Source organism: Quercus robur, chromosome 5 (assembly GCF_932294415.1).
Source record: "Quercus robur chromosome 5, dhQueRobu3.1, whole genome shotgun sequence".
NCBI classification, from domain to species: domain Eukaryota; kingdom Viridiplantae; phylum Streptophyta; class Magnoliopsida; order Fagales; family Fagaceae; genus Quercus; species Quercus robur.
In genome coordinates this window covers 58,026,139-58,043,627 of record NC_065538.1, presented here as the reverse complement: position 1 = coordinate 58,043,627, position 17,489 = coordinate 58,026,139, and the positions used below count along the sequence as shown (strand labels likewise).

General features: G+C 34.2%; 1 protein-coding gene across 1 annotated transcript; it reads left to right on the top strand.

Moving 5' to 3' along the window:
• Nucleotides 1-12,023: 12,023 nt before the first annotated feature.
• Nucleotides 12,024-13,232, top strand: LOC126728430 (uncharacterized). The gene is made up of 4 exons (XM_050434251.1): nt 12,024-12,134; nt 12,348-12,401; nt 12,524-12,667; nt 12,828-13,232. The coding sequence occupies exons 1-4, from the start codon at nt 12,024-12,026 to the stop codon at nt 13,230-13,232; spliced, it is 714 nt and encodes a 237-aa protein (XP_050290208.1).
• Nucleotides 13,233-17,489: the final 4,257 nt, after the last annotated feature.

The following is a 17,489-nucleotide window of genomic DNA, read 5'->3' as shown; positions in this document are numbered from 1 at the left end:
AGACTTAATAAGTTTTGCTTCAGGTGGATAAAAGCACAAATCAATGAGATTGATGTTCCACCAACCCGTTGCAGAATTTATCAAAGAATCCATAGTGGACTCCGGTGCTAGGTGCAAAACCGAGGAGCTGATTCTGCCTTCAAGACTTGGTAACCAAGCATCTTTGTATATCCGGACTGATTCACCACTACCAATTCTCCAAATGGATCCTTTTTCAATTAAATCCCTGGACCACAGTATACTCTTCCAAGCGAAAGAGGGAGCACTGCCTTTTTGCGGAAAAAATGTTGGTCACTCTGCATCTGGAGTCCTATTTTCTATTTAATTAAAAAGTCCACGAAACAATGGAGTTCACACTTTTGCACTGACAATTATTTTATTATCATTTGGACAAAGGTTCCTAAGGTGATGATTAAATTAAGGTATCGACATTCTGGTACAAGAAATCTATTTTTCCAAATAAATACTTACGGAGCTGCCACCATTAAATGCTCATCTCTATCATTGCCTTCTTATGTATGAATGCAACCAAAGGCAGTCAGTCCCAAATCCAAATGTCCCAAAACTCGGAAATAGTAGACTATGTAACAGGTTTAAGCAACTGACGGAAAGTCGGAAATAGTCAGCCTGTAACAGATAATAAAAAGTCATTAAAGTAATGACCCATTAAACATACAATCAGACAAAGGAAACACAGTGTTTGGAAGGTGTTCTCATAAAGTCCATGAATGGAGAAGTGTAAAAGATACTTACTAAAAAGAAATAATAAAAAAACCCTTTATAAGTTAAAGATGAACTTTCTAATAATTAAATGAAACAAATAAATGGACAAATCCCAAGTGCAAATTTCTTCTAGACTGCTCAAACTCTTCCATGGAGTTAAATGGACAATCTAATTTTATTTGAATTTTGAAAGTAAATAAAGTTTTAAAACGTTTACAGGATTTAAATCTTCCACCTTTGGTTTCAAATAGAGAGGCCCCAAACCATTCCCAGCAAGAATCACAGGTTAATTTATCACAGTAAGTTTGTAGCATTAGGTAAAAGAGGGAGGCGTGATGTCATTCTTTTACAATCAGGTCTCTTAATTTCCCCCATTCTTATCTAAATGCAATTGAAGTTTGCTTCACTTAAACTTTCAATATATATATATATATAGAGAGAGAGAGAGAGAGAGAGAGAGAGAGAATTGAAGAACTAGTGCACATGCATTCTGGAATATTCATTCATAATCCCTTAATAATACATCTACTGGATAGCTGAAATAATTATATCAATAAACTCCAATCTATAATCGCCACAACAACATATATAAACTTTAATGAAAGTATTTAACATATTATCATGATAGGACACTAGCAATTCGCATGTAACTAGTTCTTTAATGAATTTCATTTATTATCCCACGCATAGACCAGAACATGGTTCCGATGGAGGTTAGAAATGAAATATTACATGGAAACTAAACAAAGCTTGGAAATACTTTTCCATAGAACACAACCATAACCATATTAAGATACACCAATCCCATATCACAAGCACCCCAGAAGCTTCATATAAGGATTAGAACGAGACAAGGCAGAGTAAATCACTAAAAGCTATATAGATTTATGCTTTAATCAACTTCACAACAAGAAAATAGGAAACCACTTTCACCTGGCAAACTTGTATCAGTTGATAGTATGTGATGATCCCAACACTCATTTTAATCTTCCCAACTTCTTTCACTGCTTGATATCTTTTTATAGTTACTCCAATGTACATTCTCAGATCAAATAATAGAATGATTTTTCAATGCATACATAGGATAGGTATTAACCCATTCTACACTGGCAAAGGCTCTATCTAGTCTTTCCATTACAAAGTCATCATCCTCTCTATTATTCATTCATGTAAATTTTGACCTGTGACAGCTAAGTCACACAGTTGCAACTCAGCTATCACTTGCTAGAACATATCAGCTCCCACAATTGAGTGCTGATTAAAGGAGAATTCCTCTTCCCTTGTGAGAACTTGGTTGAAGTCCCCAATACATAGCCAATTAGGGTGAGCTATTTGTTTTAGGTTTCTTAGTTGCTGCCAAACTTCCATCCTATTGGAATGCTAAGGGTGGCCGTAAATAAGGGTAATAGATAAAGAATTACCTCTGTTGTCAACTAAATCAGTGTGAAAAAGGTGTTTTGATTCATGTAGCATCCTAAGACTTTGTTTAGGCATCCAAGCTAATAGCAAGCCTCCATTTAACCCCTCCCTAGGAACTTCCCAACCCTCAAAAAAGCCACATTTAATCCATACATCCTTTCCTTTATCTCTCACTAATTGAGTCTCCATGAGAAACATTATGTCAGGTTTAGACTCAAGGGCCTTTTCTGGCATTGCAGAATTGCAGAGGGTTAGCCCAAACCTCTACAGTTCCAACTCAAGATCCTCATGATTGTTGGGGAAGCTTATTAGTGCCAGCTTCCCATCGCGCATGTGAGTGGACAATAAATTCATCAACATTGGACTCTTTATATAGCAAAGGAATATAATCAGTTTCATCTTCAGGGGGATCAGCATTACCTTCCTTTGAAAAATATCCACTGAGTACTCTTTTTGTGGTGTTCCTTCCCAGCTTCCTAAAATCCACTCTGAATCGTTTCCTTGAAGTTCCACTTGTTTCACCACTGCCTTCAAACCATTCATTGTAGTGTGTACAAGATATGGGACACAGATCTGATTGGGTTAATACAAGAGATGATGGACCTGGGCCGAGAGCATATAGTTTAGAAATGTAAATTTCACCTCAATCTAGTGTCCAGACTACCCGCTTGGTGATGACCCACTTCTTGGGTTGTGGTTGGTACAAAGTGTGTTGCATTGTGGGTTTGGTCTGTTTCCAAAGTATTATGAAGTCCACTTACATAATCAGTCTTATGGGCTGAGGCCTGGGTTCTCCTTATACTAGGCCCATTACTTGGGCCCCCAACTTCAAAATTTGATAATCTTCGTAATGGCATTGGTTTCAACCCATTCTAACAGCCGGATCAAAATTAAGGTTTTTGGGACCTGTCGGGAGTTGACTCTGGGTCGACTCGGTTAAACTTAGTCAAAATTTCCAAAAATCTCTGAGAAGCTCGGGTTTGATGTAAAACTATGAAAAGTGTTGTTTTGCGAGGATTTTGACCTCGTTTGACCTTCGGTCAAACCTAGGTTGACTAGGAGCATTTTGGCCCTTTTAGTTGAAAAAGGCACTTTGGGTGCTCCGATGTCCGAATGGGTTACGCTACATCATTCTGGATGTCCTCGTGGCCCCATGGAGAGAAGATAATATTTTTGGATTTTTCGGGGTCTAGCATGCAAATCGAAGATGAACAAAATACGATATCAACACTACATACTCATAAAGATGTATCTATACTTAATCCTGTAGTGTAAGAAAAAATGGTGAGTAATTTCTATGAGATTTGTATCTATGAGAACCTAAATAGATGATTGGTATGTATGTATTTTATTTTTATGATTGCTCCTTTTCTGTCTTTGTATAAGTGGGACTCTGGCTCCATAAATTATCACACCCTTAGAACCAGTGAAAGGACCACTCACTCACATGGTTGATACTTTTAAAAAAGATAAAAAGCACCAAAAACAATAGAAGAAAGAAAGAAAGAGAACAAAATATTGTCATGTACTTTGCCACATTATAAAACGAAAAAGATGATCAAATTAAATATAAGAGTGGGAATTGAGAATTGTACCTTTGTAATTAGTAAAAAGATGATCAAAATATTGTAATGTGCTTTGCTACTTCCTCACTACAATATGTACCTTTGTAGCTGATTCCTTTAAACAAGTTAGTTAACTTAACACAAAAAAATTAGTGTATGCCTAACCAAAAACAAGAAGAGTAATAGGTGTATGTGTGAACTTACAGGTCACCATATGAGAATTTGTTTGTTTTGTTAATGTAAGAGTGGCATTGGGTGTATAAAGGTTTTGAGATTGTGAGTCTTGTTTATGATGTAATGGGATTTGGGAGAGTTTTTGTTTCTGACATTTGTGTCGATGCTTGTGATAGTGTGCTAATTTGATTGAGGTTTTGTTGAATGTGGTTGTAATCCATATTATTGATAGTGGATTTCAATTGGTGTTGTTGCTAGTGGACTACATGGAGTTGACTGAACCATGCTCAATATTGTTATCTAGTAATGATTTTTTTTAATATACAAGATATAAATTATGGTATACAGGAAAAGGTAAAAGTAGAAATAAAGTTAGTTCATCGGTAGCCGAAATGGGAAACTTGTCATTGGTTGTAATTCGGTTGAGGGACTTGTAACTAAGCACACGGGCCAAGACGTATCTTGTTTTTAACAAAATTATTGAAATAAATTTAAGTCAAACTTAGATGGTGCAATTTACATTTTAGCCTTGATATGACGTATAAGGATACCACTTAAAACCAAAAACTTAGACTTATAAGTTTGGAGTCAACTATATTATATTAGCCTAATATTTTATTGATTTCACCCTTTATATAAAGGCTCTATCGCATTATAAAAAGGTCCAAAATTGTAGAGTGAAGATGGAGATATTACATTCATTGCTACATCAATTTATGTGCTTTATGTGGTAAAATTTATAATACCTTTAGCATTTTTCAAGATTATATGATAATAAGTGTTTAAAAATAAATAAATAAAAAAAGGTTGTACAATGTTGATTTTTATCTCACCTCCAAAAAGGTCTCCAAAATATTATACCAACAAAAACTAAACCCAATTGAAAACCAAACTATTTTGGGAAAAAAATTGTTTTGATGTTGTAATTGTTGTCAGACAATATTCTACACAACATGTTGTCAACAGTACTTACCTAATCTTTCATATGGCTACACATCAAACAATCTCTATCTCTATATGAAATTAAAATTTTCTTTAAAAAAAAAATGAAATTAACATTATGGTCCGTTTGGATTGAGGGGGAGGGAGGGCGAGTAGAGTAGAGTTAGTTCAGCCTATTTTCAGCCAACTCTGCTTTACTCTCCTCCACTCCTCCTCCCTCCCCCCTTAATCCAAACAAACCCTTAGTTTGGTTAGTATTAATTCATAAAATTTCCAATTCATCAAATTAAGATTGATTATTTCATTAGTATTAAATAAATTTTTTTTAATTGATATTTAAATATAAAGGTTCCACTTAGGATTATCACCTTAAATGTCTCTGTTAAAAGGACCAAGAAATAAGAACAATTTGAGTTACAAATCTCTTGACTATTCATACAAGGCATCAAAATGAGGTCTTTTGAGATGAAGTTTCATCCATAAAATTATGAGAAAGTCTGTAGATGCAAAAAATTTCATACCTAACTGATGTGGCAGATCATTAGTGGTAGGTGATACATGACGTTAGTAATAGGTCTAGATAAAAACCAATAAATGCTTGTCCACTCAACTATTGTGATTTTTATTTATTTATTTTTTGTCTATAGCATTGCTATGAAATTAGTAAGTATCAATATTTGATGAGAAAAGAAAAAAAAAAAAAAAACATTTTTTAAGAAATTTTTATATTTCCATAAAAGTGATTTTAAATTTTTTTCTAAAATTATCCATTAATCTGACCCCTCTTTAATATGAATTATATCTCAAATTTGTATAATAATTTAATTATAATAAGGGAAATGTTAACAAATGCTCTAAGGGCATTTGGTGCAGACACAAGATACAAGCCCCCAATTATACATGTATGGGAGGAGAAGTAAAAAGAAGACGGCCCAACCTGTGGCCTTATGGATGGAGCCTGTTAGTTATTGGGCTTGAGATTAAGCAAGCCCAAGAATTTAATAATTAAGGTTTCTTTATGCATTTTATTGTTAGCTATTTATGCACTTTTTTAGATTACTGTAAGATGACTTTTGAGAATTATTAAAAATGTGTGTTTCTTTTACATTGGTGCCGACTATAATTTTGCTCGGTGCTGACTCCTAGGGTTTATCCTTTGTTTAATTGCTCCATTGAAATACTGTGGTTGTCCTACGTCAGTTTTGGTATTAGAGCTGGGTTTCGTTCCATACAACACAACCGAAAGCAACCACTTGAAAGCAAAACCATCAAAAGAGCAAGCCAGCCAAATATGATAGTATCTTTCAAGTTTTTTCCCCATGATATCTTGAACAAGCCAAAACCAGCCCCTGCAATCCGTATATACCCCCAAGCCCCATATGAGTTTTTCACCCCCAAGCCAACAGAGAAGCTAGCAACGCCTCCCAAGTCGGTGACCACCATCTGTGCCCGCCTTTAATCACAGAACCCACAACCCATAAAAAAAAAAAAAAAAAAAAAAAAAAAAAAAAAAAAAAAGAAATGAAAAAAAAGGTGACCCACGTAAGCCCATTAGCCACTAGCCACCGAAGCCCATCATTACCCTCGACCACCACTGCTGAGATTGATGAGCAACTAACATTGTTGAGACCCGAGACAAGCAACCACTGGTCTTCCATGTTTCATGTCGCCGCTGTCCGTGCCTCCTTCGCGGTGCCACCAGGCGTTGGTCTCCAATGCCGGCCGTAGACCCTTATCGTTGAGACAACCTCTGTTTCCAATTTAAATTCTTTCGAGTTTTGTTAGTCAGTTTTGAGTTTCTGTTCTCTTAGTTTATCGTGTTTGACTTTTTATTTTGTTATTTTCATTAAAAAAAAATCAAAAGGAAAAGAAATAAAGTGTTGTTTCTATGACAGCCCATTGCATGTGTTGGGCCCTTAAGTTGCTTACCCACAGTTCCATTTTGTCCAAACAGACCCACTCACTTGAGGAGCCATGCCCGTGACTGTAGTGCAGTATGTTGGCCACTAACAAGGGTACAATTCTTACTCTCTTTTGGTGGATTCAATTTTGTCTCATTAAAAAATATTATCTTTATATTTTTTATGTGCATATCCTACTATACTCCATTGGCCTACCCATTTTGTGCTCAAGGAAGCTATTCTATTATTTGTTATTTCTTTCAGTACCCATTCAAAAATTCAAAAAAAAAAAAAAAAAAACCAATTTCTTTGAAATATCTGATTCTCATTATTAATTGTGGAGCTTATTGGAATTGACTTTTATTTAGGCTTTCTCTCAATATTGTGAACACTGTCACTACTTGACTGCAATTTATTTCTTTGATTCATTGATCTAGTCTCTACATGCACTCTTGTTTGAACTTAATTTAAATTGAGAATTGGTTACTTGAAGTGTCCATAATTTACTCGATAGGGTAGAGCGAATTGAAGCATCTAAAAGAGAGACCATTAACCATCAAGGAGATAACATGCTTACGCAAAAAACCACGGTTACTTTAATAGGGCTCCAAACTTTGAACATGATCACTATAATCACAATGGCCTTAGGGATTATGATGATTGGATGTCCAAGGAAAAGATAGAAGCACCCACCTTTGATGGCTGCCTATACCCATGGGTTTTCACTGATTAGTTACATCAAATTGAGAAATTTTTGACTATTACCATTGGGCTGAGAATAAGAAAGTGAGGTATGCTAGGATGAAGTTACTTGGTAGAGTCGACCTTTTCTGGGAGGACCATGAGGAAACCCTTAGGTGACGACGTGACCCCCCATTACTGATTGGCTTGACTTGAGATGAAGCATGCACTCTCGAGGAATTATCTTCCTCCAACTTATAGGAGCTCCTTCCTTGAGGAATGAGATCACCTAAAGCAAGGCACTGCTCCTGTGGCTGAATATATAGAGAAGTTCATGGAGTTCAAGAGGCAAATTCGAATAGTCGAGGAAGAGGTTGTCACACTCAATAGGTTCAAGAAAGGTTTAAATGCAAACCTACTAGGCGAGATTATCACCCGAGGAGTCACTACCTTAAGAGAAGCATATGACCTTGCTAGGAATTTTGAACTAGCATCCAAATCTATCTTTTGGCAACGTTCTGAGCTCTAGAGTGTTCCCACCAACCTTCAACCTTTTGGTAGCAAATCTAGACTTGCCTTACCCCCAAAGGTTAACCCTAATAGCACCCCAATAGAAAAAGAGGATAAGGGAAAAGGTGCGGTCATTTACCACCCATGCGTGACATACAACACGTCATAGATTTTGTGCTCGAAGAGATCCCACCTAACTTGCCTCATTATAGGATGAGCCCTGTAGAGTATGCTGAGTTGTAAAGGTAAGTAGAAGAACTACTTAGGAAGGGTTTTGTTTGTGAAAGCATGAGTCCGTGTGCAATCCCTGCACTCTTAACTCCAAAGAAAGATGGAACTTAAAGGTGTGTGTTGATAGTCGTGCCATCAACAAGATCACTATAAAATATCGTTTTCCTATCCCTCGATTGGATGACATGTTGGATATGATGGCTGGAGCAACAATCTTCTCCAAGATAGACTAGAAAAGTGGCTATCATCAAATTTGGGTTTGTTCTGGTGATGAGTGGAAAACTGCCTTCAAGTCGAAGGATGGTTTATATGAGTGAATGGTCATGCCTTTTGGATTGTCCAATGCTCCTAGTACTTTTATGAGAGTGATGACTCAAGTCCTCAAGCCTTTTATGGGGAAATTCTTAGTTGTGTACTTTGATGACATCCTCATCTATAGTTAGGGAGTAACACTTAGACCACCTAACTCAAGTTTGTACTACCCTTAGGAAGGAGAGTTTATATGGCAACCTCCAGCGCTCTTTCTTCACTGATAAAGTAGTCTTCCTAGGTTTCATAGTATCCTCTGAGGGAGTTTCTGCCGACCCCCAAAAGGTTTAAGTGATTATGGATTGGCCCAAGCCCAAAAATATCCATGAAATTCGAAGCTTTCATGGGCTCGCTTCCTTTTATCGCTGATTCATCGAGGGGTTTAGTACCATGTCCCCCATCACTGATTGCATGAAACAAGGGGAGTTTGTTTAGACTAAAGCTGCTGTTAAAGCTTTCAATGAGGTAAAACAAAAGATGACTGAGGCACCTGTCATGTGTCTCCCTAATTTTACCAAGCCTTTTGAAGTGGAATGTGATGCCTCAAGTATTGGTATGGGGGAGTACTTAGTCAAGAGCGCCACCCAATTGCTTATTTTAGTGAGAAATTGAATGATGCTAAGCAAAAGTACTCCACATATGACAAAGAATTTTATGCCATTATTTAAGCTCTTTGGCATTGGCGCCATTACCTGATGTCTCGAGAATTCATTATCTACTCTAATTATGAAATTTTGCATTGTCTCCATTCCCAAAAGAAGCTAAATTTTAGGCATGGTAGTTGGGTTTAATTTCTGCAACGCTACTACTTTATGGTGAAACATAGGGCGGGAGTTGAGAATAAGGTTGCTGATGCACTAAGTTGAAGGGTGTCTTTGCTATCCATCATAAGTGTTAAGGTTACTGGGTTTAAACAACTCAAGGGTGACTATGAGTCATGCCCAGATTTTGGGGATTTCTACACTAGCCTAATTGATGCCCTATAGCAATGCTGTGTGCTCACCCCTAAAGGTGGACACCAATAGCAGTGCACATAACCCGCCACAATAGCCTCTTTTTCTCATAGTGTCTATTATACGCTAGTCTAGTCAACCCTTTTTTTTAAGGTGGTGTGGCTAGATCAAAAACTAATATATTTCAACCAAATGATAGGACTAAGTTGTGTATTATTTAAATCTGTTTTGAAGGGAAAAAAGAGATGTACTTATCTTTGTATCTTGAATCAAAAGGTCCAAAAATAAAATGCAAAAGAAAGATGCTCAGATGCAATACAATCCAAAAATATCACTATGTAAACTTTCTAATATAGTGAAATCAAGGGCGTTTGAATTTGAATTTTTTTCTCATTTGGAAGAAATTAAATAAAGGAGATAATAAAATTTCCCAATGCAAGTTCAATATTATTTTTCAAACAGCTCATTGAAACCCTATATTTTTCATATTGGTTTTTAAGATTCAAATTCCTAAAATGGATTTCTAAGGAAAGAAACATGCTTTGTCAACTATATTCATGGAGGAAAGAAAAAAATAATGAATTATAGCTACAAAAAAATTATTAAAAAAAAGGAAAAAAGAAGAGACCTAACCCGAACTGAATGTTAAGTTTCGGGTGAGAGTTATTTCGGGTCAATTTTTTCAGGTTGAATTTCGAGTCGGGTCTTAACCCGACCTGAACTGGATAATGCACAACCCTAATGCCAAAGGTGCATGATGGTATGAGTCATGATATTAAAATACACGTATTTCTTTCTTCTTTTTGAGAAACAAAATAATGAAATATACATGAACAGTAAAGATTTGGATAACCTTGTGTAATTTAAGGGAAATTTTATCTTTATCATTGGCATTTATATTGTAAGTAAATAACCTCTTATATATTTTTAGAATCTACACTCCATATAAATGCAAATGATGAGGATAAATTTTCTCCCAAGTTATACGAGGTTATCCAAACCTTTACTATTCATGTGTATATATATATATATATATATATTAACAAGTGTACATTAAAAAGCAAACTCAACTACTAAGGTCCAAGGATCCATGGCTTTCAAAGCATTTGTTATTTTATATGTCTTATCATATTTTGGTTCATTCCATAATAGAGCCATGATAAAGGGGAATAATCTCAATGATTTGGTTTCAGAAATACAACTTGATCAACCCAGCAAAAGTATTTTGGTATTATCTATTATTTATTTGTTAATAGTTTTACTTGTGCAAGTAATTCTTATTATTCTATATCAATTTTTATTTCTTCTAAATATTCCATGTCAAATTAGTGCAAAAGCAATTGCAATTTTCATTTCCTTATAGCTTGAGATTTAGTCTAACAATAATAAGATTTTCGCAGACTGAGCATGGAGACACCTATGATTGTGTAAATATATACAAGCAATCTATTTTTGAACATCCTTCATTCAGAAATCATACAATTCAGGTTCATATTGTTACCTTATTTGCATTATATTTTCATCAAAATTTAAATTCAATTTCAAGGTATCCTAGAAAATGACTAGGGCATGCACAAGCTTACATAGTGCGTGCCACAATCATTTTGAAATCGATCGATTTAATAACTCATAATAAATTTTACAAATCTAAGGATGTAACATTTTATTTAAATTTTAAATGGTGTGAAACTTTGTAGATTATCAAATTTAGGAAATGAAATATTAACCATCAAATGATTCTTCTCCATTGTATTTGAAATTTAGAAGATCCTATTCCTTACAGTTTGGCACCGGACATGTGGAAATTCCGTATCAAATTCCCTTTTTCTCTTTGCCAGAAAACATTACCCAATAACAAATGTACAAAAAAGGAACATATATATATATATATAAAATAAAAATAGATAAATAATAAAAAGAAGATGTTTTTCGTTGGTTGCATATATACTAGACAGTGGAAGAGAGTGTTTTAGAGAAAAAAAAAGTGAAATCAACTTATTTTTTTTATTTTATATATATATATATATATATATAGAAATTTGATGCTAGTTTAACAACTTGGATGCTTATTTTTTAATATTTCGTTTGAAATGATATGTTTTTTTACTGAAGTATACAAAATACTTAACAGATGAGACCTAGCAATAAAATAAGAAAACTAGCAGCCAAAATGCAACCCAAGAAGCTGCCGCTTGGTGTCCAATATGCAAAGATAGAGTTAAATGAAGCGTGCCCAAAAGGCACCGTCCCTATTCTAAGAGTCGCAGACAAAGATCTACCTAATGATGTATCAAATTTCAATAAGTCTCTGTTTTCTTCATTTGATCCATTGGATGCTTATATAGAAGTAAGTGAGATAAGGTTTTTCTTTACTTAATGTTGGTCATGCCTCTTTTTTTTTTTTCTTTTTCTTTTCTTTTTTTTTTGGGGACAAAATTTAGCTATAACCAATTTTGTAACTAGACTTTGTCTTTTTTTTTTTTTTCTTTTTTTTTTTTCTCCTTTTTGTAATACAATTAAAGGCTTCTTAACTTCAACAGAATTCATCCTCATAGTTTGCAGGAATATTTACAAAAACAACCCCAGACAAAAAGTATCAATCGATTGGAGCCAAAATGAGTGTATGGAATCCAAGTGTTAGTGGACCTTTCCAATATAGTTCAGTTGCAATCTCAGTTGAAGCAACGTTTGGAACTGACTTCGAACAAATACAACTTGGGTGGACTGTAAGTATTAAGGAAGAGATATAATTGTTCGATTAATTTTTAAATTTTTTTGAAAAGTATACTTTTTTTTTTAACCAATAAATTCCATAGTTACAATGAAAGAGAAGTTCTTAAATTTTTTTTCTAGGTAAACTACAAGACTCTTGCCTATTTTTGTATAGTTGAATTACAACATATGCTTCAACTTTATTTATAATTTCTGATATTGTTCAGGTAAACCCAAACGTGTATGGTGATACACGCACCCATTGGTTTTTTCAAATGACTGTAAGTACTTTTTATCTTTAAATAGATTTAAGGTTCTTGGCAGGATGATTTTTTTTTTCTTTTTTTGGGGCACAAATACATAGTACTAACTTAATTTGAATTTCACACTATACATGGACTAGAACAAAAGAGTTCCACATTGTCATAATCTTGCTTGCTTGGGGTTCGTACAAACTAATACCAAAGTACCAGTTGGAAGTGTTATAGAGAAGGTCTCTGATTACGGTACCGCTGATCAAGTGGTTCTGTCTTTCTCCATGATTTGGGTAATAATTACTTCTTTTTTCTCTTTTCTTTTTTAACATAGGATTTGAATGCATGTTTACAACTAGAAATTTAGTTTATCAAATAATTTTTTTGCATGACTTCTGATTTCCATTTTTTCCCTTTTCCTTTTTATTGTATTTGGTTAAATGATAACAATAGGATGGAGCAGCTTCACCTAGAACTGGAAAATGGTGGGTGTATTTTAATACTGAACTTGATCCAATTGGATATTTTCCAGACGAACTATTTTTTGAGTTAAATTCAGGAGCTGACACATTGAAATGGGGAGGCTATGTTTTCACTGGGCCAAATGATAATGCTAGCCCTCAAATGGGTAGTGGAAAATTTGATAATGGAATATATCAGCGAACTGCTTACATGACTAATGTACAATATATAGATGCCAATAATCGACTAGTTCGCTCGCCAAATAATATTCAAACTGCCGAGTCTCGTTGTTTCCTTGAAGGGGATGAATCATACAAAGACGACACAATAGAATATACCTTTTGTTTTGGCGGAAAAGGTGGCATACGAGATTATTGTTATCATGGTGCACGTTGATAAAAACCAATAAAAAGCTTGTCACATCAATAGTTTGTGGCTATTGCATTACATTTCGTGCTTAATATAATAATGGCAAAATTTGAATTTTTGTTCCTTTCTTTGTGGGTTTTTTTTTTTTTTTTTTGTCCTTGATTTTTTATTTTATTTTATTTTAGTTCCTAGAAAATCAATTGTTGAGAAAGTTAAAAAATATTTTTAGTCAGAGAAATATTCCAAAAGCTCTAAACCAGACCCATGTTACCCTTATCCCAAATTACATACAAATCCAATTAAGACACAATTAAATCACCAAACTATATTTGATAAACTAGCCATCGTAGCTTCACTTCCATCCTCCCAACTCTTCTCCATGATATTCCTCTTCTACCTACAATATTTAAAAAATGAAAAACCACATTACTCAAACAAGAAATTGTAATTAAGATGTCATGTATTCCTTTGGCTTATGGAACCCAATGCACCATTTATCACTCCATGCACCAACCATTTCAATCTCAAGCAAAAACATAATTAACAGCACTTTTCGTCAAAATAGAGAGAGAGAGAGAGAGAGAGAGAGAGATTTTATTTATTAGAAGTGTGTGTGTGTGTATTTATCACTATTTATTATAAGTATATGAGTAGCATACATCTTAGAAGTAAATATGTAATTTAGTGGTAGAGCTACAATATCATAATTCAGCAAAACATAGATATAGTTCCTTAACAATTATACCTTATATTTCTCAATTGATTTGAACTGTACCTAAACACACTTTTCTAAGTTAATAGACACTCATTCAATAGGCCTTGAAATGAAAACCTCACCCTTCACTCTATTCTTTCAAGAGGAGAAGGTGCATATATACAGCACTATATTGTTTACTATTCTCATTGTAATGAACGAAGCGACCAGCTCATATCTCATATATAAGATTCAAAAATACCTTTTGGGTGAAAGTGACACCAACTTTAATCTCTCCACAATAACAATGATCTTTGCGAACCACACTATATTTGCAAGGGTATAACTCAGCATTTCCATTCTCCACTCCTACTGCTATTAAATCCTCCATATTGATGCTGTAAATGGAAAACTTCTCTATTATGTGAGGAAGGAAAATCAAACAACAGATATATAAATATATATATATATATATATTTATATATATAATGCACATCAAAAATTGCATTCCATGCTCTACATTATCCCTACAATCAACTACCCTCATTGTTTAAGTCTAAATGTATTTTCTAATGGCTTCAAGCCACATAAAAAAATTATTCCTTAAAAGTGCAGGCTTTAGCCACGTTTCAAAAACACAGTTATAGACCCTAAAAACGCAACTATAGGCTATAGCCGCATTTGTAGACGTGGCCACAGGTCCCCCTATAGCTGCATTTTTCCACCTACTATAGGCTGAGACTTATACAAAATGAGGCTACAGATCTGCTTTGGGCTGCGTTTAAAATGCAGTTATAGCCTGGACCTAAAGCTGTGTTTTTAAAATGCGGCTATAGACCATCTTTGGGCTGCGTTTAGAAACGCGACTATAAACTCGTGCATTGGGTTTTTCTATAGCTGCGTTTCTAAAAACGCGTATATAGGTTTTTTTTTTTTTTTTTACCTTTTCTTTTTTCTTGTAAAATCTATAATTCCTGCCCAGAACAATGGCCAACACTTAACAGATGCAACCAATTGCAACCAACAAAACAATTGCCAACACTCAACAGTTCCCAACCAATTGCCAGCAAACAAAACAAGTTCATTGCCAAAAGATTGCATTGCCCAAATAATTAACATAAACAAAACAAGTTCCCAACAAAAGATTTTTACATCACAAAATGCATAACCCTCAAGGATTTTTTACATCACAAAAAATTGTCAGCAAGCATCATGGTACTTGATCAGCTAGTTTCCAACAAGCATCATGGTACTTGATTGGTCAGTCCAATGCTCGTTGCTACAACCAATTACCTGTGACAATGAGAACACTGGAAATTGGGTTGAATTGGGCTCGCAAAAATCCCTAAGCTTGGAACACTTGAAAACAGTGCAAACACTTGAAAACACTCATGAATCGTGGAACTATCCGCTACATTTAGCAAGTGTAAAAAGGCATGTGTAAAAATGTTCACTTGAGAGGTTTTTAGAACAAGGATACTTTCCTATCTACATTCATGGTTGAAATTTTCTAATTTGATTTTATGTCTTATAGTACATCTACTTCCCTACTTCTTGCTTCATATATACTAATGTGGGACCTTCAAATTTGAATAAAACCAACAAAGGCAGGAATATATCTGATTTTTATTTTTATTTTTTTCCCAATATAGTTGTATATGTAACACACCTACTTGCATTATATAGATTAATCATGTCACTTGACAACATGCACACTAGGAAAACTTTTATAACTCACTTCTAAGTATTACTTATGAAAATTGATTGTACTCCTAAAAATTAGGCAATGAATTTCAATGTCATCCACATAATTGGAAACAAGGTCATAAACATCCCACAAATTGAACTGCTCATAAAAGAACTAGTCAACCAAAGAGTACAACTTACAAGCAAAATGGCCTAAGCACACATTCAAGAAGAAAAACAATTCTAGAAAAGAAACAGGGACAAAGCAACACACTTAAGTTTTTCCCAACCGACATTGAAGGCCCGCTTCATAATCCCTATGTTTTAAAGGCTTCCTCTGCATTGGAGGACCTTTTACTGCAACAAAATCAATGAATCACATCAATTTTTCACACCCATTGGTCTACACTTCAGCAGAGCCAATAATTTCAACATAAAAGACACCCAATATTAATTCTACAAGCCAATTAGTCTAGAATTCAGAGGGTTCAATTAACATGCATACACACTAATACACACATGTACACTGCGTCAGAGTACAACAATCCAATATTGATTCTGCAAATTGATTATCTATAATTCAAAGGGTTCAATTAACACACACACACATACAAATACACAATATTAAGTCTGTAAACCTGTTACTCTACAATTCAGACAGTTTAATTAACGCATGCATACAGAGTACAAACATTGAGCCAAATGAATTTTGCAAACCCTTTAGTCTACAGTTCATAGGGTTCAATAAACACACACACTTGCACGCAGGCACACCTAATATTAATTTTGCAAACCTATTACTCTATGATTTAGAAGGGTTCAATTAACAAATGTGCGCGCACACACAAATAGTCAACAGCCAATACTATTTTTGCAAATCCATTACTTTACAATTCAGAGGGTTCAATACACACACAATAGTATTTTTGCAAATTCATTAAACTACAACTCAAAGGGTATGAGTAAAACACACACACATATACTAAAACCAATCAAACCAAAAACAAATACAAATTCAATTAAAAAAAAAAAAGATAATCAGCTTAGAATTACTTACAGTTGGACTTAGATCGTGACTCTTCGTCCTACAGTTCAAAAAAAATGAACCGCAATTAACTAAGAGCAATTCATCACAATATAAATATAAAAAATAATAAAAATTGAAAAACAAAAACTTTGAAAATGTAATAATTAAAATAAATTACCTGTCTTTCACGCTATAGTTCATCGGTAGCCGAAATGGGAAACTTGTCATTGGTTGTAATTCGGTTGAGGGACTTGTAACTAAGCACACGGGCCAAGACGTATCTTGTTTTTAACAAAATTATTGAAATAAATTTAAGTCAAACTTAGATTGTGCAATTTACATTTTAGCCTTGATATGACGTATAAGGATACCACTTAAAACCAAAAACTTAGACTTATAAGTTTGGAGTCAACTATATTATATTAACCATCCACTTTTATTATTATTATTTAATGTAAGTTTGAACCCTAGATGCAGGGAAAGCTCAAGGCCTAATATTTTATTGATTTCAACCTTTATATAAAGGCTCTATCGCATTATAAAAAGGTCCAAAATTGTAGAGTGAAGATGGAGATATTACATTCATTGCTACATCAATTTATGTGCTTTATGTGGTAAAATTTATAATACCTTTAGCATTTTTCAAGATTATATGATAATAAGTGTTTAAAAATAAATAAATAAAAAAAGGTTGTACAATGTTGATTTTTATCTCACCTCCAGAAAGGTCTCCAAAATATTATACCAACAAAAACTAAACCCAATTGAAAACCAAACTATTTTGGGAAAAAAATTGTTTTGATGTTGTAATTGTTGTCAGACAATATTCTACACAACATGTTGTCAACAGTACTTACCTAATCTTTCATATGGCTAC